The following is a 24644-nucleotide window of genomic DNA, read 5'->3' on the forward strand; positions in this document are numbered from 1 at the left end:
CTAAAGCCCTCATTGAGGACCTTTTAAGCATGTATCCAATACAAATTCATTTAAATTAAATTATTAGTAATCATAACACAGCTTGAATGATTGGACGAATATGACTTTGATTTGTTGAGTTCACCAGGAGTTGTTTTGGAGATTTTTAACATGTCACCCATCATTGTTAAGTGACATAAGATACATAAATTGCAAATTTGACTTTGTCCACACTTTAGAGTCAGATGGTGTATTATGGTTTATTGCCAGCACTAAATTCATCCCTATTGCATGTTTTAAACAAATAGTTTTGCTTCTCATTCCTAACTCTGTCTCTCTCTTCCGTTATGTAGAGGAGGTATGATCCAGACAGGTGAGCAGTATGAGTTTGTCCATCATGCCTTGAGCCTATATGAAGCCCGTCTATGTGCAGAAACTGGCCAGTGAGGTTTATCCACCTGACAAAGGTACAAGTGTAATCTGGAAGTGTGCTAAAACAGTCCTCTGCAGGTGTGAACTGTGGTTTGGGAATTCTAAGTCTGGGAAATTCTGGAGGAAGCCTTGGAATTTGATGGACAGCATGGACAACCAAACAGGACTGTTCTGGGAAGAATCTGCTCAAGGAAAAAGGAAAGGCAAATTATTAAGAATGGAATGTATTTTTTCATCTTTCCTTTTTCATCAAACTCTGTGGACCCGCCCACTTCACTTCACTTAACTAACCGATTGTTGGATCGAGTTTTAACTAACCAGACTCTCCCATAATGTCTCTTTCGTCATGGAGACTTAAAAACTTTAATTTACTGAAACTGATGGTACATTGTTCAATAACACTAATGTGTTTGTGTCTTCTAGCATTTTCATTATTTTGTAATGTGGTGTTTTTATAAAAATGGCTACTGAAAAATGACTGTTAGCTGCACCATTGGTTAAACTATTCTAGTACTGTTGAACCAACACTTACAGCCCTGTTTGTGACCTCAGCATGCTGTTTATTACTCTCTGATTTAGTCACAGTGCACTTCCTACACTTAGGTTAAGACAAGGTTCAAATGCTCCTTTTTTAACCTGTTATTTAGTGGTGGGTTTTTTTTAAATGTTTTTTCACAATCTCATTGACTTATTAAACTATTGCACATCAAACTTCTCAGAGATGCCAAACACACAAACTAGATTGACATCAATAGGGCTAATGCTAGGTTCAGATACATTAACAACTGACATTGGTAGTTATGTAAGCTAATGGATAGACAGCTAACAAATTAATTCTTTTATCAACGGTTGCCCATGGGGCAACAGCAACTCTTACATTTTTGTTTCTTTAAGTTTCCCAGCTTTTGCTGAGGTCCCAAATGGGGTTACCTTTAGCAACATGCTAAAAGCTAACAAACCAGATTGATGCTAATCTTCCGCTAAGCTATAGTTCTTGTAGTACAGCAAAGCAATTAGTGGCTAATTATAGCTCCAGTAGTTTTATTGCTTTAATGTTGATAAATATATACTAACCACTTAACTCATGCTATAACTAGTAGTGCATTATCCTAATACAATATTTTTGTTTAACCAATTAAATCTAATATTTTGCTGCTAAGCTAAGCTTGTATAGTGATGTTAACAGTAGTTTATGTAATATTCATCAAGTACAGCTCCAGAGAAGTTCTGGCAGCAATGCCAAGTCTAGGTAATATGGTAGCTGTAATTTACAGTGCAAAAGAAATAATTATTTTTCTTAACCACCTTTATGTTCACACTTAGAAAGACCAATGAATAATACATTAAATAAATAAATAAACAAATGAAAATACATAGGGAAATGGAAGATGGTGGCTTACAAGGTATCTCACAAGTAGTGTTTTTAATTGTTAAATTAAAGGTCAAAACTCATATATTTGATCTATAATTAAACCAGGTTGTGATTGCTGAAGAGCACAGGGAGTGTAAAGGAACAAAAAAAAAAAACATATTTTAGCTTTGGCCCAGAAACACCTCCACTATCCTCCCAGCAGTTTGCACCCTGCCTAATTGAAGGGGATTTGATATAGCTGCTTCAAGCTCTATATTTTTATTTAAGGTCTTTGGTAGCTTCGCATGATTCACAGTTCAAATGAACACAGAAGACTGTAGCAAAGGACAACAGAGGTCTTCTCTAAAATGAGTGTTGCCATTTTAGTTTGGCCTTCTAAAACAGGGTCAAAAAATACAAGCCATTCCTGATGCCACAAATACGAAATTAGTGCTGCTCGGTCTCAGAGTTTACACTCCATATAGTTAACCTAGTCTAGCATTGACATGTTCCCTGTTGTGTGATATATTGCTTTATACCAAAAATGTGAAATATGGTGCAGTCATCACATCGATGTGCTGTTGTAAATTATGTTATCTAGTGAGGATGTTATTTGGTGTATCAAAGTAATAATAACTTTATTTTTATACAGTTTTTACATGTTTTTGATGTCTTTAGCAGTCCTCTGTCAGCTGTAGCTATTTGGGCTACATATCTCATTATCATTAAATGTTCGACATGAATTAAAAATTGGCTTTTGTTCTGTTGGAGACAGAAAATCCAAGCTTGACACAACCTCAAACCTTAGTTTTGTTTAAGCCTCTCTCTGTGTTGGAGCCGTAATTTCTAAATTTCCTTAAAACAAATTACAGCTAAAGAGAATAAAGAAAAAGTATCCACTCTGATATTTGTCAGCAAATTATTTTTTAAAGAGCCAATAGACTAATTACATATTTTTGAACACAATGTGAAACAAAAATAACAATATTGAGACATCTATTTCAGTTTTCTGTTAGAGATCAGAGGTTTCAACACTAATGTCAATAATAAAGAACACTGGCATTATCATCTAATATTCTCTCTGTGTCAATGGGAAAACCATGTACAGTACATGTTAAAGTGCTATTAAACCCAATGTGGGCAGTTATCTTTTCAAAGTACACATCACAAAAACACATATCTCGCTGCTATAACTGGGAGCATTGGGATCAGACCGTTAAGGGAGAATAAACAAGAGGAACTTTAAAGACTTTTTCTATGTAACAATATATTTTTATTTACTTCTTTACTTATGATACAATCATGGGACTTCGGACCAGAGTCTCTTTGTCTGCACGTCCAACGTGCCTCCTGGGACCATCATCAACCCGCAGTTCACTTCAGCAAATTCAGGAACTGGATGACGAATCCGGATATTTCAGTAGTGAAACAATTTTCTCTGTTTGAACTGACTGAAGTGAAAGTGGGTTCAGCCCAGCCTCCATGCCCTCTACAGCAGCGGGCACAACAACACACACTGCCTCTGACATAGTATTGTGTACAGTAGGATGTGGTTCATGTTCTGTACTTGTATTGTTGTTGACTGTTGATGGAGCTTAAAGGGACCCTAAATATTTAAAGAGTTATTATACTGTAATCACATCGTATTGAAAACAATCTAGAGTTCATTTCATTTTTTTGACATGAAATTTACAGCTTCTGGGCTCTTAGTGTTTATTGTAGGAATTCAACTTTCTGCTGAAGATCTTAAAATTTACTATAATTTTTTTTTTTTTTTGAACTCCGATGCTAATGTATAGCCATTTAGAGAATGTTCTTCTGTCACTTCATTAGAAACTGCTGCAAGCTTAAATTTTAATTTTTTGACTCATAATTAATACAGAAACTACAGAGTGAAATTTGCAAATAATGATAATATATAACATTAAATAAATGCTAATTTTTAGTTAATAAAGAGAAGTTTTTGAGTCATCGGCACTGGATGATTATTCTGGCTGATTCCAGGAAATCAACAATAGAAACTATGAGGATGTGGACCAAACAAAACTAAAACTTACAATCATTTAATAGTGCTAAGGTGTGCATTTACAATCTTATACAGGAGTCTAGCATTGTCTTGTACTTTGAAATTTTAAACTTAATATAAAGCTAAATCATATACACCTGAAAAGCTGTTTACCATTTTCACATGCATAGTTAACTATGTTGGCACAGAGACTATTTTTAAACTTGTGCTAGTATATGAATCAGTTTCAGCACATTAATAAATTAAGGCGGATGCTTCTCATCCGGCATTGACAGCTGAGGTAAACAGCAGACAAACAGATTACACAATAGGGAAACTCTCCAAGCTGGATCCAGTCCAGAGTCACTTTGTTATCAGAGTACACTCTCTGCACATCAATGGTGGCAAGAGTTTTTGGGATGCTTCTGGGGTAAAAATGAAAAATACTACAAAATATTTAATTGACCATATCCATTTGTTTTTCATGATTTATTCAATAATGTCTATTATTCAAATATTGAAATATAGTGTGTCCAAAAAGTATTTTTACACAAACAGTTTTTGAAACATGCCAGCTGCCCGCAGGTATTATGGGTTACAGTCTAAATTTAATCAGTTTAAACTAGTGCTGTCAGCGTTAATCTCGTTAAAATGACGTTAACGCCATGACCGCATTAATGCAGCAAATCTATGTTAGCGAGTTACCGCGGATCGCCCTGTGCGTGGGGCTGGACAGCGTCAACACGTTAACGAGCTAACCGTGCTAATGCGTTGACACCATGCAGCCCCACACACGGATGATCCGCGCTAACTCGCTAATGGAGATTTGCCGCGTTAATGTGGTTATGACGTTAACGTCATTTTAACGAGATTAACGCTGACAGCACTACTTTAAAGTCTTTTGGCTGACTAAAACCTGTTTGCCCTTTAACAGTCACTGTAGCTAGGATTATGCACTTGATTGGTAGAGGTAAGAAAGCAGAACTCGGTGAACTGCTATCTGCAATCTGCTGACATCTAGTGGTGGAAATTGTACACACTATAACTTTAAAGTTCTAAATCTTTCACTAGTCTTAGCTAGCCAAAGTCGGTCAGCTTGTCAGTTATGTACGGATTTGTTCTTTAGTGTACATCAGCAGTCCCCAACCTTTTTGCACCACGGACCGGTTTATGTCTGACAATATTTTGATGGACCGGCCTTTAAGGTGTCGCCGATAAATACAACAAAATAAAACCAGTACCGGTACCAAAAATAAGAAGAATTATTCATAACACACGTGAAAAGACCCAGGGAAACAGAGTTAACGATAAAAAATAACGATAAAAACCGATTAAAAACCCTGAAAACCATAAATTTCCCACCCGAGCCTCAACTCTCGCGGCCCGGTACCAAACGACTCCTGGACTGGGGGTTGGGGACCGCTGGTGTAGATTATACCTAATTAAAAACTCTACTCATTTGCAAACATTACCCTGTTGAGCAATTTTAGCTAATGAAAAGTTTCTAGCCCAGTGGTTCAAAGCTGTTTTAATTTAAATCTTCGGTCTCTCTTGCACATTGATTCATGTGGTATTAACTTCTTTTCATGAATACATGCATTGGAATACTACTTTTTTAAGCTTTACCAATTCTGCTATGAGTTGTATATGTGCATTTACTCAAAGATCATTTTTTAATTGTACAGTTAAAAACAATATATAAATAACATTACGGTCCCTTTAAACTTCTTTTGTGTGGGCATTACAGATCAGTCAGAGTACACTTGATGCTAATTAGTGTATGTACGGTCTAACTATTATACCTATGAAACATGGCTTTTTAATGTATTACTAACCAGCTTGAATGTTGTAATGTTTCAGAACATTAGCCACTGAGTAGTGCTGTAACCTTGTTATCTACTCTATCTACATATATATATATATATATATATATATCTATATTGTTACCTGTAACCTGAGCATTAAAAACACTGGACATGAAAAATATGGATTCCTTCTTGCTTATCTGGATTGACCTTTTCCAGGTTTATGTTTATAATCCATCTAAATCCATAATTGAATGTTGCCAGAACTGATCTATACAAATAGATGACTTAAATTTATTTTGTCCAAGTCATATCCAAGGTGTTTATGTGTATTGTACACTAACTTGAATAGAGGAATCAAACATGTGGGAATATTGTAGCAGCAAGGACTTGTATAAAAGTTGACAGATTATATTGTTGTCTAAACGTTGCTGTAGATTTAAAACCAGATACCTGCAGGGCCATAAATATTTGGACAGTGAGACAGTTTTTAAAGTTTTACATCAAACATTAATAACGTGATGGACGTGCAGACTTTCAGCTTTAATTCAGAGGTTTTAACAACAGTGTTTGATTAATGGTGTTAGTTTTTTTTCCATCTGTATATACAATACTTCAAAGTTTTGTATGAATTCTGAAGTTTGTAGTAGTGTAGAGTGGGATCATGTTAACAATCCATTCAAACTTAACTTACACCCACCAAGGTCTTCAGGGTGAAGTGATTTATAGTCACAAATTGACAAAAACAGAATAGCCTACTTTATAAATCCCAGAGGAAATGAGGGTACGGTTGCTCGAAGATAGTAAGAACATAACTCACTAGTTAAAGTACTAATAATAAATAATACAAAATATTACAAAATAGCTCTATTGAATACAAATAGCACTGATGTATAAATATTCCAAAATTCAATGAGATAAATTTGAAGGTGCCTGTCTTATACTGACTGTAATTTTCTCTGTGGAGGATGTGACGGTGTGCAGCTACTGCAGTGTTTACTCGTGCTTTAGATGGAGGAACTGTACAGAGACAGAGCCACAGGCACGAATGACTTCCTGCGTGATTCAGCAGTGCCTAACTTATCAATTTCCTTATAAGTATGGTATATATTGTGTAGCTGACCTCTGACCTCTCCTTCAAGGTTAGTAGATTGATCTGAAGGTCAAAATGATAATAAAAGGCCATATAGAGCTATTTGTAAACTGTTTATTACTGCCACTGTTTGTATTGACAACACATAGACATATACGATGATATGAGGATTCTAAATATTTGACTATGGACTTCAGACCTTTTCAAGCTCAAATTTTCATAAAATGTCTTTTGTTTTTATAACTTTGTTTACAATTTTGCTGCCTATGTTTATATTGGTAACATTTAAGAAATGGCACTGCTATGTGGGGATTCTAACTATCGCATTATAGTTTGCAAATATAAATAAATATCATGTCACATTCGACTTCTGACCTTTAAAAAATACAAAAACAGTTTGCCTGAACATCTCAAACATATAATTTCAGTCTGTGATTATATGTAGACTATAATCACATAAGTAATAATATTTTTGATTTTCATTTCACGAATGTTCTGCAGCAAAAATACTGCTTTATATTTACGATGTATATTAGCAGGGTTTTTTTTATTTTTTTCATGTGATATCCCACGAAATATCTAAACCTTGAAAATAACCAGTTACTTCTCTGTAAAGTCTTACATGGTGTAAAGCTGTCTGGGGTGCAGGATTGGAACCTCTGGTTGCCAAATGTTGACATTTAAATGCTGAAGTTATGTGATGACATTAAATATTTTTATCTTATTATTTATTCTTTTACTTTTTATGTACTTTAATAAATCAAGAAGCAGTGATGACAACAACAAAATAAAGATGTGCTGAGAAAAATATTCAGCATGTAAATATCAAGAAACACAGGAAATATGTTTGGTACTGAAGGCCATAAAAACATGTTCATATAATACCTAGTCTGGTACAGCAAATTGAAATTTATATAATCAACCTAATATGACAATAATATTATAATACGACAGTTGTGAAAAGAAATCAAAAGAACTTCAACTTACAAAGTGTATCGGTAAAGAAAGACATAAATGGAAAAAAATATTTATACTATTATTTAATAGTATATGTAGGGATTCTGGAAACATTGAGAAGTCATGACATTACAGCTGAGATAAGTTAATTTACTGTGGTTAAATTTAAAGTTTTAATCAGCATCTTCTCAATAAACAGCAGCTAAAAAAATATTTTAAATGGGGAATTTTTAGAGGGAGTTGTCTCAGTTTCTAAATTAAGCATCGTGTATTTGTATGTGCAAATCTTTTTGAGAAATGTGAGCAATGTGACGTTACAAAAACACCTAAAAGTCACATTGGAACAGAGACTGGGAGACGGAGGTGAGTGAAGCAGTCAACATGACATGAAAAAGTGACACACATTTATAGAGCTTACTTTGGGACAGAAACTTTTAGCATACAGTAAAATATTTGAGATTAACCCCTGCACAAACTGTTGCATAGAAATTTACCAGATTCCATAAAATGAAATGTTTAATGCTCAGTCACACTAAAGACCAACTTGTGTAGAGCTGAAAATTTTTGTTCCTAGAAACTATCATTAAAAGAGAGAGAGGGAGAGAGAGGAGGGGAGCAGGAAGGAAGGAAAGAGGTGGGGATGACTAAATGTGGCTCAAACCAACTGAAACAAAAGGAGTTTGGCCTTTAACTTGTAACACTGCTTCATAAAGAAGTCGACTTTGACCTTTTCTGGCTCAGATTTGATCTTTGGCAGCCCTGGCCAGAAATCTACCAATCATTGTCTTGTTATCGTGGATAATTAAGTGTATATTTTTCGGGAGGAAAAGGGGAAACAGTAGAGAAATTCATAACACAAAACTGAATTAGAATTATTACGTTTTTTACAAATATAATATAAACAAAACTCCATCATGTTAGAAAGCAAACCAGAGGCCTGAAAGCACAATTATAGCTAAATAGGCATTACAGACAAGAACCAACAAATCTGAATTTTCCAACATAACTTTCATGGTATTTATTATTTTTATTGGTATTTATTGTAACTACAAGATAAAAGTTGTACAGTGAAAAATGGAAAAGCTGAAATTTGATATCCAGTATTTAGCAGTTTGTCACACATGTAAGGATGTGTTATGCTTCCATGTTAAAATTCTGTCGTGAAAAAAAACAGAAAAGAAAACTGTGGTTGTTGGAAAACCACTTTGTCCATTACTGTGTCTCAGACACTGGTTAGTGGCCCATTGGGGTCCTCACTAGGGAATGCTGTGTATTCCCTGAGGTTGGTGGCCTTTGTTAGGCAAAATTAGAAGATGATGCACCAAAAATCTCCTTGTGAATGCTTTGGTTGCTCGCAGACTGACACAGTTGTCTGTAGTTTGCATGGATGATGGAAACTTGCCTGTAAGCACTCGGCAGCTGATCGCTGGTAGTCGTAAAACTTGGAAAGAAGAAATGGAGACCCCTCGCTGTCACGTTAAAAGTTGCTCCTTTTGAGAAGTGTTGGTTGCATATCCATTAAATAAACCATGGCTCTGTCTCGTTATACTGACCTATTAAACCATCCATCCATTTTCTGATGCTTATCTTGGTCCACGTCATGGTGACCACAGTGTAACCAGAAATGCCCAGACCTCCCCCTCCCTAAATGAGGCCTCTAGCTCCACTGCAGGGTATTCCTGAGGCAGCCAAGAAGCATAATCCAGCACGTCCTGGGTTGGCCTACTCCTGGTAGTAATGCACGGAGTATATTACTTAGCTGGTGTCCAGGAAGTGTCCATGGCCTCAGGCTTTGAGGTACTAACCCTTACTCCTTGATTTGCACTCAGTTGCAAACTGCTGCAGGGCAAGCCAGAGTTCATCACTCAGTGAAGCAATCCTTGGGCCACCTTAAATATATCACCTAACATGAACCTTTTCACCAAAGACTGCCGACAAACATCTAAAAAGAATTGGCAGTGCTGGTGAAGTCCAACACCTGTTGAGAATGAGACCTGTTGTTGTCAGTGCAAAGAAAATTCTAGCCACTACATGGGCATTTACTTTATTGATTATATCTTATCTTAAGATAGAGTTTAGTCATACATATACATTCTTATATGAATATAATCATCATTGATGTTGGCTCTATAAACATAATTCCCCAGCTCTGTGATGCACTGGTTTTATGCTCTCTGAATATCCAGGAGGTCACTTGCCATTGAAGGGAGTAACAGTCGCTTGGCGTTTAGCTTGTAAAGCTACTCAATAGAAGACTTGTTAGAGTTGAATATACAGCTGAGCTGAATATAGACCCACAGAAACATTGAAGTTACTAATGGAGCTGCATCCAAAGACAAAGCTGTCACTAAAAAAGAGAGACGGAGCAAACTTTAAACTTCAGTCTCAGTGAGATTTAATCAGACACTCGTCTCTATTTTTAACATCTACCTCTGCTGTCAGTGCATCAAGGTGTGCTGCTATTGTAGTTACAGGCCTATTTTTAGCCTCCATCCAGGCTGGGTTTGTAGTCGTGCCTTTGCAGTGACTCACAGGTCTGTTGGCCTGATTGAGGAAGTCCGCTACTGAGTCCCAACCTCAACACTATAGAGTGACAGACAGACAGGCAGGAAGAGAGACATACAGCTGGTGAGACAGGGAGCGCAAAGAGGGAAACGGCTGTTTTACTTTGAGAGGTTTAAGGAGAGGATGGACACGAGGCAGAGCAGAGACGACAGATAAATAAAACCACATTTTCTGGGAAAATTAAAATTTTTTGTCTAAAAAGGAATAATTTTTTTTAAAGATATTAAAAAGGACGTTTAACCACTTTTTTCTCAACATTTTTCTTCGGTTTCCTATCAGGACTCGGCTTCTTTGCTGAACACAAAAGAGACTAAAGAGAAGGATATTTTCTACCATCCACCTGAAACAGTGAATACAAACACACCCGTCCTACCTCAGGCTCAGGATTATGGTGGTGCATGGTCCGCGTGGGGATCTGAGACAGGATCAAAATGCTGAAATGTAAAGTTTGCAGTTATTTCTGCTGTCTGTGGTTCACCTCACTGCTGCTGCTGCATCAGGTCAGTCTGACGTTCATGATCTGTGTCGAAAACGAGCACATACATAAGAAGCTTCAGATGTGATATCAACCTCATGCGATCTGAGTTACTCTTTCGATTAACTGTGATCACTCTGCATGCTCCTGTAGTCGAGGCTCATCTCAGATACAATGCAAACTTTTTTTTATTTTTTCAAATATGAATTTTTTTTTTTAGAAATTTAGTAATTATTATATATTTCATGGACTTTTACAAAAATGCAACAAGAAAAGAAACAAAGTGCTTTGTGAACAAGTCCCTGCGACTCTGTTTTCAAAAATGTGCCTAATGCAAGATGAGCAAATATTAACTCATGGTTTCTTTCAGTTCTTTAAATTAAAATGCAAAATAAAACTGGCCCTTCTTTTTTTAAATTTTAAATACCAAAGAAGTCATGTGTGAATAAAATTAAATGCAATGAGATAAATAAAATGAAATCCATGTGAGATGTTATACAGAGTAGATTCAGCAGCGTTTAGCCTAAAAAGATGAAAATGGGTTCATTTATCTTCATGACAAGCTTTAAGGAGCTTGTCATTTTTAGGTAGAAAACTTGAGATATAACAGCAAAGTTTGTCTTAAACCAATCAAATATATATATATATATATATATATTTAGAAAAATCTGTATTTTTCATTCTTTTAAGAAAGATTTGTCTTCATGACAAACAAATCTTGGTGTTAGCATCCATCAGGTCACCAGTGAACGATGCATAGTGTTTGATTTGATTAACATTCAATACTTTTCAAAGGATTTTGACCTGTTTTGAACACCAAAATGGAAATGTTTAATCAAGAAAACTGCCAAAAATGTATGGGACTTTATTTGAAATGAACCCATTAAAAATTATAATTTGGACTTTGAGTCCGATACAAACAAAAGTTTGTGCGATACAGTTTCTTCTTTGGTGATACCTGTTACTGCAAAGGGAAACCTCATAAAGTGCCATCTGCCTTGGTGTTGCTTTGAGCACCAACATGTGATGGAGCATTTACACAATCTAAAACGTTTTTCCATGTATAAAATGATTTCTTTTTGCATGGTTCACTTCATTAAATATACCTCCATCCACTTTAAAACACTCAAACAAGCGAGTCGCTTCCCGCTGAGCATGTTTAGCACTAAACCAGGGATGTAATTGCAGAAAAGCAGACAAGAAACACATGCTCCTTCTGATGAGTGCATTTCTAGGTTACAGTTCCAAATAATAGATATGTATTTTATTTTCAGAAGTAAAAAAAATGGGAAGTTCTTACTATCATTGCTTCAGTTTCATGTTTCTTTATGTTTTTTCAGTGAAAGAAACACTGAAAAGAACATTTTTCTTCTACCCAGTGTCTTCAGGTTTACACTCTGATGATTGTTGGCTGAAACCAAAAGCTGCACATTAGCAGGTTTACCCAAATAGCAGTGAAGGTTTGGCTCATGTACAGTTTTGCTTGGGCCATATTTGACTTTGACTGACTGCCTGAAATCTCCCAGAGGTTTAATGATGATGTGTCACATATGAGGTGTGCTATGACATGTGGGCCACATTTGAACAGGGTTAATGAGTCTGACCTCAGAGTAAGCCAAGGTTTAGCTCACATTAGTGATGGGGGGCAGTTCAGGCATTTCTTTATTAATAAAAAATTCCAACTATATCAAAGCAGATTGAAGGTTTATTTAACCATAACCTCATGCTGCTACTTCTGTGATTAGTAAGTTACACCAACATTTATACAGTCTCATTTTCCTCGGTCGCGCTTCCCTCTCTTCCTGACTGTCGCCTCATTGCCGCATTGTTGTCTCTGAACTCCCTGAACTTCATTATCAGTGACAAATTGTTTTATTTTCTCTTGTGCTGGCCAAATTTTGAGGACAAAAAGCTCAGAAGCAACTATCTCCAACTTTATTATCATATTACACAGGAGGTCAGTTCAACAGTCAAACCCAAAACATGATAAAAACGCACAAATACGCAGTTGCAGCTCTTTAAATAGCACAGCTGATTAACTGTCCGTGGGGTGGATGCTTCAGAAACTCTGCAGCTCTCAAAGCCTTAAAATCAGCCCTGTTACTAAAATAAACTTTTAATCTTTATACTTCTCAGCAGACGCTGACAGTAGTTGCTAAAAAGCTTGTTGGTTTGATCCATCAGTTTCTGCCATTTCTGATTGGACACTCATGAGGTGAACCAAATAAATTTGATTCTATTTTTCCTCATTTTGGGTGATGTTTTGATAGCTTTGTGCACCTCAGTCTCATTAATTAATGCTGTTTTGTCAAAGCTGCACTGCTGGTATGACTAAGTCACACACAAAGTGTCCACTGGTGTGTAGCTTGACAGAGTGGGATATTCAATTCAATTCAATTTCAATTCAATTTTATTTATATAGCGCCAAATCACAACAAAAGTCGCCTCAAGGCGCTTTATATTGTACAGTAGATAGCACAATAATAAATACAGAGAAAAACCCAACAATCATATGACCCCTATGAGCAAGCACTTTGGCGACAGTGGGAAGGAAAAAAACTCCTTTAACAGGAAGAAACCTCCGGCAGAACCAGGCTCAGGGAGGCGGCCATCTGCTGCGACCGGTTGGGGTGAAAGAAGGAAAACAGGATGAAAGACATGCTGTGGAAGAGAGACAGAGATTAATAACAGATATGATTCGATGCAGAGAGGTCTATTAGCACATAGTGAGTGAGAAAGGTGACTGGAAGGAAAAACTCAATGCATCATGGGAATCCCGGCAGCCTACGTCTATTGCAGCATAACTAAGGGAGGATTCAGGGTCACCTGGTCCAGCCCTAACTATATGCTTTAGCAAAAGGAAAGTTTTAAGCCTAATCTTGAAAGTAGAGATAGTGTCTGTCTCCCGAATCCAAACTGGAAGTTGGTTCCACAGAAGAGGGGCCTGAAAACTGAAGGCTCTCCTCCCATTCTACTTTTAAATACTCTAGGAACAACAAGTAGGCCTGCAGTGCAAGAGCGAAGTGCTCTAATAGGGTGATATGGTACTACAAGGTCATTAAGATAAGATGGGGCCTGATTATTTAAGACCTTGTATGTGAGGAGCAGGATTTTGAATTCAATTCTGGATTTAACAGGAAGCCAATGAAGGAAGCCAAAACAGGAGAAATATGCTCTCTCTTTCTAGTCCCTGTCAGTACTCTTGCTGCAGCATTTTGGATTAGCTGAAGGCTTTTCAGCGAGTTTTAGGACTTCCTGATAATAGTGAATTACAGTAGTCCAGCCTGGAAGTAATAAATGCATGAACTAGTTTTTCAGCATCACTCTGAGACAGGATATTTCTAATTTTAGAGATGTTGCGCAAATGGAAGAAAGCAGTCTTACATATTTGTTTAATATGTGCGTTGAAGGACATGTCCTGGTCAAAAATGACTCCAAGGTTTCTCACAGTGTTACTGGAGGCCAAGGTAATGCCATCCAGTTTACATTACATTGGTGATAAAGATGTGTGAATCTTAAAGCTTATTAATGTCGTTGGCCAAGTGGCAACCTCTGGGGCAAAATCTGCTGTTCCACTGATGTCTACTTGAGGGTTCAAAAGCAAGTCAGTCCCTATAAACGTTTTAAAATGCTAAACTTTAAAGCAGGAATTATGTATAAATACGTTCACAGAATGCATTGGTCTCTGTAGCTAATTTAGCCCCTTCATAACAATTGTACGGAATGTTTCTATAACTTACCTCTTTAAATTGGCTTACAGTTGGCATTGTTGGGGGCCTGGTCTCTTTGACTGATAAATGGATGGTGGCACAGGTGGCTGGAGCTGCTAGCTGTGTGCTAGGCTTCACCTCAGTTAACTGGAGTCACTGAACTGGACCTCTGGACTGTGTTTGTGCTGTTGGAGCGTTGTGGAGCATTATTAATGACATTATCTGACCAATAATATGGCTGCTTTGAGGTTATTGTACTAACAGACCGTCCAAGTCTGAGCTGCAGTTTTGAGGAGTTATATTCTAAGATTTTATTTGGATTTTACAGAGCACTGATTAGCAGGAGTCTCTGTGATGCTCCCATACGGTCTATAGATGCAGCTTGCTAACTAATTTGGCTGGCATTAGCTGATAACTTAGCATGCAACTGGTGGCATCACTGTGTCCATCTGTGATCCTTTCCTAAACCCAGTTGAGCCGCTTTTAGGGTCTGAACCTAATCAGTGAGTTAAATTGAAAGCCAAAAACAAGTAGGAAAAAACAAATTACAGAACAAGGTCCAGAAAGGACTCTAAAAATAGCCTCTCAACTTACACCACCCCCCTTACTTCCCAGCGCCAACTTTGCAGGTCAAACTGGGCTCTTACCTTTCAGTGGTTGGAGCATCAACACCAAAGTATGCCTCTATTCATGTGTGAGTCAAAATCACAAAAATATTTGGAAACCAGAAAATATTAAAGAAAAATGAAAAAAATGTTTTTGTTTGCTGATCAAAATTAAGAAGGGTGGGGAAAATTTGGACTCATGACCTGAGTACTACTTAAGTTTTGGCTCCTCTGTAGCCAGAACTTCAGAAAGTTATCAGAACAATGGGATCAAAGTACAGCAACGCCCAACATCTTCATTTTGGGAATGAGCCTCCTGTAGACTTGAAAGCAGACTATAAAAGTCTGTTGTTTCCTCCCTTATGGAAAACAGAGGCTGTAGATTCCTGAACGCTCCAGCATCAACATGTCTGTAGAAACTGTTAACCATATTTGGATGATAGGGTGGTATTGGCTAACAGATACAGACACCTGCTCATTACTGCTCAGTAACATCCAGAATTACTTCTCAGAATTTCAGTACGGTGGACCTGAGAGGTCAAATGCACTGCAACTCAAGGCACAAAAGACGACATCAGCTCACAAAAGACATCCTCAAAAAACAAGACGGAAGTGTTTTTTGGGAGACAGAAGTGACGAGCTAATGGTAAACGGCTAGAAGCGAACATATAATTACAATATTAAACAACTCATCCCATCAAAACACACTTTACCTGCATCCTTTCGGTAGCATAGTTTTTTTTTCTGTCACTTCTGCAGCTGTTCCATCACAAATATTGTATCCCCAAAAAGACTTCCGCTGTGTTTTGTTAGATTTTCTTTTCCTTTTTATATTGTTTTTTTTTTCAACTTCTTGTTAATTCAACTTTTGTTTCATGTGCGTTTGCTGGTGTTTTCTTAATTTTTCTTAAGTTGCAGTGCACTTGACCTCTCAGGGCCACCACAGCTCAAACTTTATAGACTGTTTGATACAATTAACTGCACAGGAGCCATATTATTGGTCAGATGATTAGAAATGCACCAAAAGGTATGACTCCTGTAGAGCTCTAACAATGAAGTCTATGAGGACTGATTCACTATTGAAGCCTCAAGTGGAGAAATGCAGCTTTTGGTTTCCTTGCTCAGGCCTTGAGGTTTTTTCCCCAGTATTAACTGGTGTATCTTTTGGTCACAAACACCTGGAAAAAAACTCATGTTATGCTTTTATTTCTAAAATTTTCCTCTCAATGTTTCTTGTCACTCATGTCTGTTCATCTCTTTCTGTCAGAATGGAAGCAGCGCAGCTCCCGCAGAGGAAAATGTAGCTTCTTCACCATGTAACATCTCCTTATCTGAACCGGTATCCAGTCTGGACTCCATATCACTGACTGTGAGCACACCTGGACAGAACTGCTCTTTCACTGTGACCTCTCCAGATACAGATGGCATCGAGTGTAGGCAAAGAACAAGAGAAGAGGAGGTGGTGGAGGGTTCAAGCAGTGCACATCATGTAGGAACCGACCAGCTAGGAGTTGAAGCGGGAGGAAACAAGAGCATGAGAGAAGTTTTCACCTGTGTTCTGGATCACCTGGAGCCTGGGACCGCCTACCAGCTGCAGGTGCAGTCAAAGACAGATCAGGAGTCTGCAAACATCACCGCGCACACCAGTAAGTCCTGATCCCATCTAGATGTGTAAAAAATTTAAGATATTCAAAAAAGATACATACTGTTGACGGAAGTATCCATATTCATGTGCATACTGATTACTTACTTAGATTACTCAGTAATTTTGATTACAAATGCACAATTAATTTATGTTGAACATGTGACATTTCTGCTACTTCTTGTAGTTTTATTAGGGCATGTCGAATTTTTATTTTATTTGACACGGTGCTAAACACACCATACCTGCACCGGTTCACAGACTTAAACCCCGTTCACTATAGTGGAGCTAATACTCTATTGTTTTCTGTTTCATTGCATTGTTTCCATCTCCTCTGCCCTCTCGCGTTTGAAGTGAACCAACAGGACTCGACCTCCATGTCTTTGTGTATCTCAGAGTTAATGTCATGCAGCTTCCCCTCTCTGCAGCTCTGTGATTAGCTACAGGAACCCCTGCCCTGCTGAGAGAGAGTGATAGAGTTGTTAAAGTAAATGCATGTGTGTGTGTTGTGTCTCCACGCTGGCGGGAGTCCAGAACAGAAGTTGGACCCTCAGTGTGTATTTCCATCGTGGGCAGAGCTCAGGGTTCAGCCATTTCCTGCCTCCATTGTTTCTTTGTTCTGTGGGAAAGGGTGTGAAGGTGTGTATAAGTGTGTGTTTGTGTTCATGTGTGTGTTGAGTTTGGGGAAAACTGGGTGTTGCTGCACCCAATCGAGTCCCGACAGTAACCTTCTCAGAAATCCAAAACACTTCTACTGTGGCGTTTGTGGTTTCTTATCTTTTGTAGCATGCCGACTGTTACATCCACTGACCTTTAGTGGACTGGTCAAATATTTTTACCTCCGTCCTCAAATTTTCTAGTAGACATCACATGTATTTATTTGGTTGCTGGCTTGGTTGGTTGGTTAGTTGGTTGAAAAATCAAACTGTGAACCAGGCAACTGTCTCACATCTCAAAGAACATAGAAACTTAGTATTGAAGATATTTGAAGATATCTTTAGATACAGAACCATCCACCTGTAGTTTACTAGATTATTCAAGCTTTCTTAATCCCGACTTTGGTTTTATATTTAACTAAGTTGTTGCGTGAAGGATCATGTCAGACGTCATGGTCTGAAGTTTGCTCTGTTTTTGGGATCTTCTTCCTGTCATATAAAGACGTTTGTCTGTTTGTCCTCAACATGAACTATTGTTGAGAACAGTTTAATGCCCATCCTCCATCTTCCTTGTGCCAGTGTTTTTATATTAGTCTTAGATCTGTAGCTAGTCACGAGGTAGGCTAAAACATATCAAATCATTATATAAGCTAGCACAACAATACTGACCTTCCAAACATCACTATTTAGTTTTCATCTTTATTTTTGTCAAAATTTATGGCAAAGTTATAGCAGTACTCTACATTTAAGACTTTAGAAAGAAAGTCAGAACATGGTATATCCTCCCCAGATAAAAACTAAGTAGCTAATTTCTAACTTGGTTCGGTTAAGTTTTATTTATATACCACCAAATCACAACAGCAGTTTTGTCAAGGTGCTTTATATTGTAAAGTAAAGATTCTACAATAAAACAGGGAAAACCCCGACCATCAAACTATGCTCAAGCACTTGGTGATAGTGGGAAGGAAAAACTCCCTTTCAATAGGAAGAAACCTCCAGCAGAACCAGGCTCAGGGAGGGGTGGCCATCTGCTGTGGCTGGCTGGGTGTGAGGGGAGGAAGACAGAAGATCTTATCTTTAAGATAAGACCTCATAGATAAGATGTTTCTACAACTAAAACCTCATCAGTCCTGTTTGTCATAGAAGTTTGAACATCACACCTTATTATAGCTCCTGGAGAGAAGACACACTGATGATTTTATTGGAGCTGAAATAATTTTAACTTATTTGATTTGAGAATGTGAACCTGAAAATGATTGACTTCAGACTTAAGCAGCAGATGTATGAATGCTAACAGTTTCTATAAAAAAGCAACTGTGATCATTTATTGACACTGATTTAACAGAAAATGGGTCAAATTTCATAAATCATGTTCAGGCTGTTGGAAACAAATACAAGCTCTCTGCTCTAAACTATGGGTCGAGGTTTCCTGCGCTTATTTCAGAGAGTTGGTTGGCAACAGAGGAAAAAACGTTAATATTTAATGTTGGGTTCAGGTTATGAGAGAGTTCTTAAAGTGTTCATGTGTGTCTGTCAGTTACAGAGTAAAGATACTCCTAATCATTTCACAGTGAAGGTCTATGTTGATGCCATGTCTTTACTTCTTTGTAGCCTTTAACCATTAGCATGGTGGCATTTCTTCACAGCAGTTTTAGGAAGAGGGCTGCAACTGGCTGCACGTACAGAACCAGTCCTGAATTCTTCAGACCAGTCGTAGCTTTGTGGGTCAGAAAAGCTTAAACAAAGAACAAAGAAATAACTGTGGATGCTAAACGGGCCTCGACCTGCACCATGTTCACATGTGCTGCGTTACAGCATTGTGTTTGTGTCCACTGATGTTGTGGTTGTCATCTAACCAAAGGATGTGTTGAGCTCGAACGTGGAAGAGCTCCATGTTGTGTCTGAAACAGTGGGACTGTTCCTTTAAGGTAAATTATATATTTTGAACATGAAGGTCAGTCGGACTGCAGGGAGGTTTCAGCAGGAAAAGGATCCATCGCTTCCATCCGTGGCCTTGTCATCAAAGTCTGAGCATCGTGGGAGGCCTGCTGACACACACACACATGCCTGTTTGAATTTCTTCCACACCGCCTCTCTGCAGCCTCACAAGGTTGTTAAAAAAGTACTCTTGTGTCACCAGCCACTCCAGTCTGAGGTCAAATACAGTCATCACAATCTCCACAAATAAACAGTTAAAGTTTCTGCAATTAGCTTTTCTTTAAAAAAAAAAAAAAAAAAAAAAATGTTGGGGGGTTGGGGGGGGGAGTAAACAACAAAAATCAGAACACCCAGCCTAAATGGGCATTCAAACGCTCACAAGTCTTCGCACTTAACCTTACAAAAGCTGGAAGAGGTACAAAATAATTAAATGAAATAAGCATGCAAGGCAAAAGGTTAAAGCGGGCTGTAAATTGAATTATTTAGTTTAATGTTTAATTTGCTCTTGTCTCAGAGCCCTCAGCGGTGATCGGCCTTGAGGTGACATCCAGGACCTGCAGCAGTCTAAGTCTTTCCTGGCAGGCTGGAAACGGCAGGACGCAGCGCTTCAGGCTTCAGCTGTGGGAACAGCCTGAGAGTCCAGATCAGTCTGGTACGTCTGTGATGTTTCTAACTGCTTATGATCATCCATGTCCTCAAAAGAAACAGCCCTGATGCAATCATCCACTCTCAGCGTTTCCATACTTTTAATCCTGGACTCTACCAGAGTAGCTCTGCATGATTCACAGTTTAAAATAAGGCACCATGAGTGAGTTTACATTTCAGGCTCTTTCAGATTGAAGAACAGAAAAAAAACTGCTTTTAGCTGATTGTTTCAAGCAGTCTGAAGCTTTCAGCCTCTCAACTTCTTCTCCACTGTCATGTCTGCAGGTCTGCTGAAGAACGAGACTTTAGGGAGCACAACAACGCGACACACACTAAACGGCCTGGTGCCAGGTCGACTGTACAACATTACTGTGGTGACAGAGAGTGGCAAGCTGCAAAACAGCCAGACCATCGAGGCTCAGACAGGTAAGGAAGGAGAAGAAGAGGGGGGAAAGTGATGACAGGAGGAAAGAGGTAAATGAGTGAATGAATGAAAGGATAAAAAAGATGGAAAGGCAAAAAGCAAAAGATACAAGATAAAGAAAGAAATTAAAGGAAAGCAAGAATAAAACAAGGAAACAAGACAGGAAGGAGTGAAAGCAGAAAAAGCAAAACAACAAAAAAGCAAGAGGTAAAAAGAAATAAAATGAAGGAATTAAACAAACAGACAGCAGAAAGAAAAGGAAAAAAAACAAGGACAGTCAGAAAAACTGAAACAAGGAAAGGAAATAAAGAAGGAAACAAGTTCCAATGGAACAAAAGGAAAAAAAGAAGGAGAGAGTGAAACAGTAAAGGAAACAAATCAGAAAGACAGCAAAGAAAAATGGAAAAGAAGTAAATTTTACATTTGAGTCTCTTTTCTCTTTAGTGCCTTCTGCTGTTTCCAACATCACCACTAACTACGAGAATAGCACCAGCTTGCTGTTGTCGTGGCAAAAGCCCAAAGGCGACCTGGACGCTCTCATTGTCACGCTCACATCCAATGGCACGAGGCTCTGGGAGACCACCCTGCCTGGGAACGTCACAGAGATCACCATCCATCAGCTGACTCCTGGCTCAGCCTATCAGCTCACAGTGACTTCTAGGAGCGGCAGACTGACAAACCAATCAGAAATCACTGTCAGGACAGGTGAGATGATGAAATGAAACTGCCCTTTATTTTTTTTCTTTGTTTCCCCCCTTTCTCCTCACCCTGTCATCTTCTTGTCTCCAGCTCCAGCTCCAGCATCCCTCCTCACCTTGTCTCCCTCCACCTCTGGTGGCCTCTTCCTGGCTTGGTCGCCTCCAACTGGTCACTGGGAGAACTACACGCTGTTCCTATTTGATGGCTCTCAACAGGTAGTCAGCACATCTCTGGACCGGGAGGCAGTGAACTTCAGCATCCCCAGGGCAGGCCTAACACCAGGGAGAGTGTACAGAGTCGTTTTGAGAGTGGAGAGTGGAGGACTGACGGCTGAGAGTAGCTGTGAGGGATCAACAGGTCAGAAATATATCAGCACAAATACATATGAGAGTACATATCATACTTGTGAAGTTCAGCTCCGACCAGTGGTACCGACTAATCTGACCACTTCAAAGTGAGGGCTGAACTGGGCTCCTGTACTGGTGTGCCAGAATAACAACTTGCAGTAAAACTTGCTGTTTTTCCGTCTGTCTCTGCAGCTCCTGCTCCGGTGTTGGATCTCCACATTCGGCACTCTGATCAGACCTCACTCAGTGCTATGTGGAGCCACGCCCCCTTGGGGTCACGTGACAGCTACTTCCTCACCCTTTACCATGGTAATAACAGTACAACCTACCAGTCTTTTTCTTTATTTTGTAAACTTGCTGGAATCAGCATTGCTATTTTCAAAATTTTGACTCTTAAATGTTAGAAAAAGTTGTTTTTTCTTCATTATACTTCCTGCTGTCTCCTAGGTAACAACACGGTGGCTACCAGGACGGTGGAGCCAAATATGAGGGAGTGCACCTTCAATGTCCTCACACCTGGGAGACTGTACACCATTACCGTGACAACCAGAAGTGGAAAACTGAACACCTCTGTTTCTGTGGAGGGGAGAACAGGTGTGTGTTTTTATACTGCCCGTGTGTTGGTGGTAGTAAAACTGCAGGTCCCCACGATGTACCGTAGGAAAGAACACCAGTTCAACTGATTTTATTTTAGCATGTAAAAACGTGGAAAGTTTTTCTCAGATAACTGAACATGAAGTACATTGTCAGAAAAGATTATGATATTGTTCAAAATATCAGAATGTAATTTTATTTTAATGACTATTAACTCTCTCTCTCCCTCTCTCTCTATGTATACATATATATATATATATATGTATATGTATATGTAATACAACATTTACAACATTTATAGAACAATAAAACTTAAAATTGAGTTAAAACTGAGACCTGAGATAAGTGTTATTGAATGGTTTAAGGAATGTTTAAGTATTTTGGGAAAATGTTTATTTACTTTAAGTTCCTCATTTGTTTTTGTTTGTCTTCAGTTCCCATGGAATTGCATGCCTTCACTCTGAGAAACATGGGCGTCAACAGTCTTGAGGCCTCATGGACAAAACCACCAGGAGATGTAGACTTGTACACGTTGACATTGCTACAGGATAGGTGTGTCTATAAGGAAACTATTACAGTAACTTCTGTTTGATCAGGGTATTTAAAACACTTGTAAAATCTACATTATTACACAAGGTCTGAGATCATTCATCTTTTAGCCCACGTCTTAAAACAGAAGTCAAACTGCAATCATGCAGTATGTGTAACCAGCAACATCCACAACTGCTTTTAAAGTCCCTCGTTATACATTTATTCACTCTGCTTTAACTTTTATTCCTGTCAGTGTGAATATTAACATGTATTTTCCTTTTCAGTGTTGTTGTTCAGAACTACAGTGTTCCAGTTAGCTCTTCTTCTCTGCTGCTGGCTGGTTTGACACCTGGCACCCTCTACAGGCTGCAGGCTGTCACTGTCAGTGGGAAGCAACAGTCTAAACCCATCAGTCTGGAGGCACGCACAGGTGACATTTTATTAAATCTTTATATCTCTGCAGTCTCTGATGAAAATGTATTTCTTGTTAATGGGTTGTGTTAAGAGGTCTCTCCTTTCTAACAATTTCACATCATACATAAATAAAAATACATATAGAAACTAAAAATAAAAATCATGTTTAAAAAATAAGGTCCAAACTCACTGCTTCCACAGTAATTAACTGGGTAAGTAGGAGCCATTTGCTGCTAATCAATTTTACTTGATTGATTAATCATCAGTAAGTGTGAGCACCTTTATAAAGGATGATGTTTTGCCCATCTGGTGTCAGGCAAATAGTCCATCATTCTTCTTTATCTTCCAGCTGCTCACTTTAGGGGTCACCTCAGCAGATCATTTGCCTAACCCTAACCCTAACCCTCATCTCAATATATCCCTGATATCCTCCTCTGTCACACCAACCCTCCACATATCCTATTTTGAACATTAATTTTCCAGCAAATTAACCCCATGCTCGGATCATGCAGACTCTACAGGCCTCAGTTAGCGGGTGTTTGAACCAGTTTAGTTTATTTGTCAGCACAAAAAACTCATATCTACTGTCTGCATGTTGGTGGAGGGCTGATGATTTGGGTTTGATTTACAACCACAGGAACTGGATACCCAGCAATCATCAAGTCTTCCATAGACCATGAACTCCCGAGTATTCTAAAGTCAAATGTTAGATGACCTTTTCTAAAGCTAAAGCTTGGGTTGTGCAATAAGATAACAAGCCCATACACAGCAGCAAATCGCCAACAGAATGGCTGAAAAAGAAAAAGAAAAATCAGTGCTTGTGTTTGTGTTTAAATAATGAACCTGGTGAGGGCACAGCTGTGTTTGTACTCCCTCTGCACACGTAAATGTGACATTGTTTGAAATTCAGTATTTATTTACACTCATTTTTTTATTCTGTTTTCAGAAGGGGAAAACTCATGTTAACAAAAAAGCCCCAGTTTACTGTAACTGTTGTTACTGTTCAGGAAGCCAGAGAAACTGTAAAATGTTTACAACACACAAACATGCAAAGGCACAACAGCTTATGTAAGACTGTTTGATTGCCGGGATCTTATTGTGTAGAGACAATATTGCTGTGTGACCCTCTCAACCAAACAGTCTGAACAGGAATGTCAGCAGACAGTTTACAGTAACTAAAAAATGTCCTGAGTCGACTTTGTGGTCCGCTGTAAAATCAGGCTTGCTGGAAATATTAGAGTTTTTTTTTTTTTTTTTTTTTTTAGAGTTTAGTCAAAAGAAAGAGCATGATTTCAACATGAAAAACATTTTTTCCTAACTTCTTTTCAGATGAACAATGTTGTAAAAAACTGTTTAAAACCCCAAAACAAAACATGTAAATGTTTGTGGGGTTTTTCTTGTTTGTTTATTGAAAGCATGACATTTCTGAATGTTGATGACTTGTCATACATTATTTTCTTAGGATGTTGGTTACCACCTGGTGTGGTTTCAGGTTGTAGTGGTTAAAGTTAGGTAAAGTAGTAAGTAAAAATATGTTATGTGACAACATCAGGTGGTTTCTAGAACAATGGCTGAAACGCTAAAAAGAACGTTTGGAATGTTCCACACACACAAAAACGCTCCTAATGGTCAAAGGCTTCCTGTATACACACACACTCACACACACACTCACACACACACACACACACACACCCTTGTTTACCTGTCTGTATGGGCACTATAGCAATAGACTTGTTGCCTTCTTCGGACCATTACCTTCTGCCAAGACCTAAAATTC

At 38.3% G+C, this 24644-nt stretch overlaps 2 protein-coding genes across 2 annotated transcripts in view; both read left to right on the forward strand.

The window, feature by feature from the left end:
• LOC116313629 (receptor-type tyrosine-protein phosphatase R) overlaps positions 1–4592 on the forward strand; it is a gene marked incomplete at its 5' end in the record, with an annotated part of 34804 nt that extends 30212 nt beyond the window's left edge. Inside the window, one exon of the mRNA XM_039601346.1 lies at positions 333–4592. Within this exon, the coding sequence (XP_039457280.1) occupies positions 333–426 (94 nt within the window). The remainder of the gene's footprint in view (positions 1–332) is intronic.
• A 5653-nt stretch (positions 4593–10245) lies between these two features.
• Positions 10246–24644, forward strand: part of LOC116321854 (receptor-type tyrosine-protein phosphatase beta-like) — a 37297-nt gene continuing 22898 nt past the window's right edge. The window contains exons 1-10 of the mRNA XM_039600902.1: positions 10246–10687; positions 16245–16623; positions 19728–19865; positions 20144–20284; positions 20727–20987; positions 21072–21338; positions 21521–21637; positions 21776–21922; positions 22357–22474; positions 22738–22883. Coding sequence (XP_039456836.1) covers positions 10619–10687; positions 16245–16623; positions 19728–19865; positions 20144–20284; positions 20727–20987; positions 21072–21338; positions 21521–21637; positions 21776–21922; positions 22357–22474; positions 22738–22883 — 1783 coding nt within the window. The 5' untranslated portion in view covers positions 10246–10618. The remainder of the gene's footprint in view (positions 10688–16244; positions 16624–19727; positions 19866–20143; positions 20285–20726; positions 20988–21071; positions 21339–21520; positions 21638–21775; positions 21923–22356; positions 22475–22737; positions 22884–24644) is intronic.

This window comes from Oreochromis aureus, linkage group 17 (genome assembly GCF_013358895.1).
Source record: "Oreochromis aureus strain Israel breed Guangdong linkage group 17, ZZ_aureus, whole genome shotgun sequence".
NCBI classification, from domain to species: domain Eukaryota; kingdom Metazoa; phylum Chordata; class Actinopteri; order Cichliformes; family Cichlidae; genus Oreochromis; species Oreochromis aureus.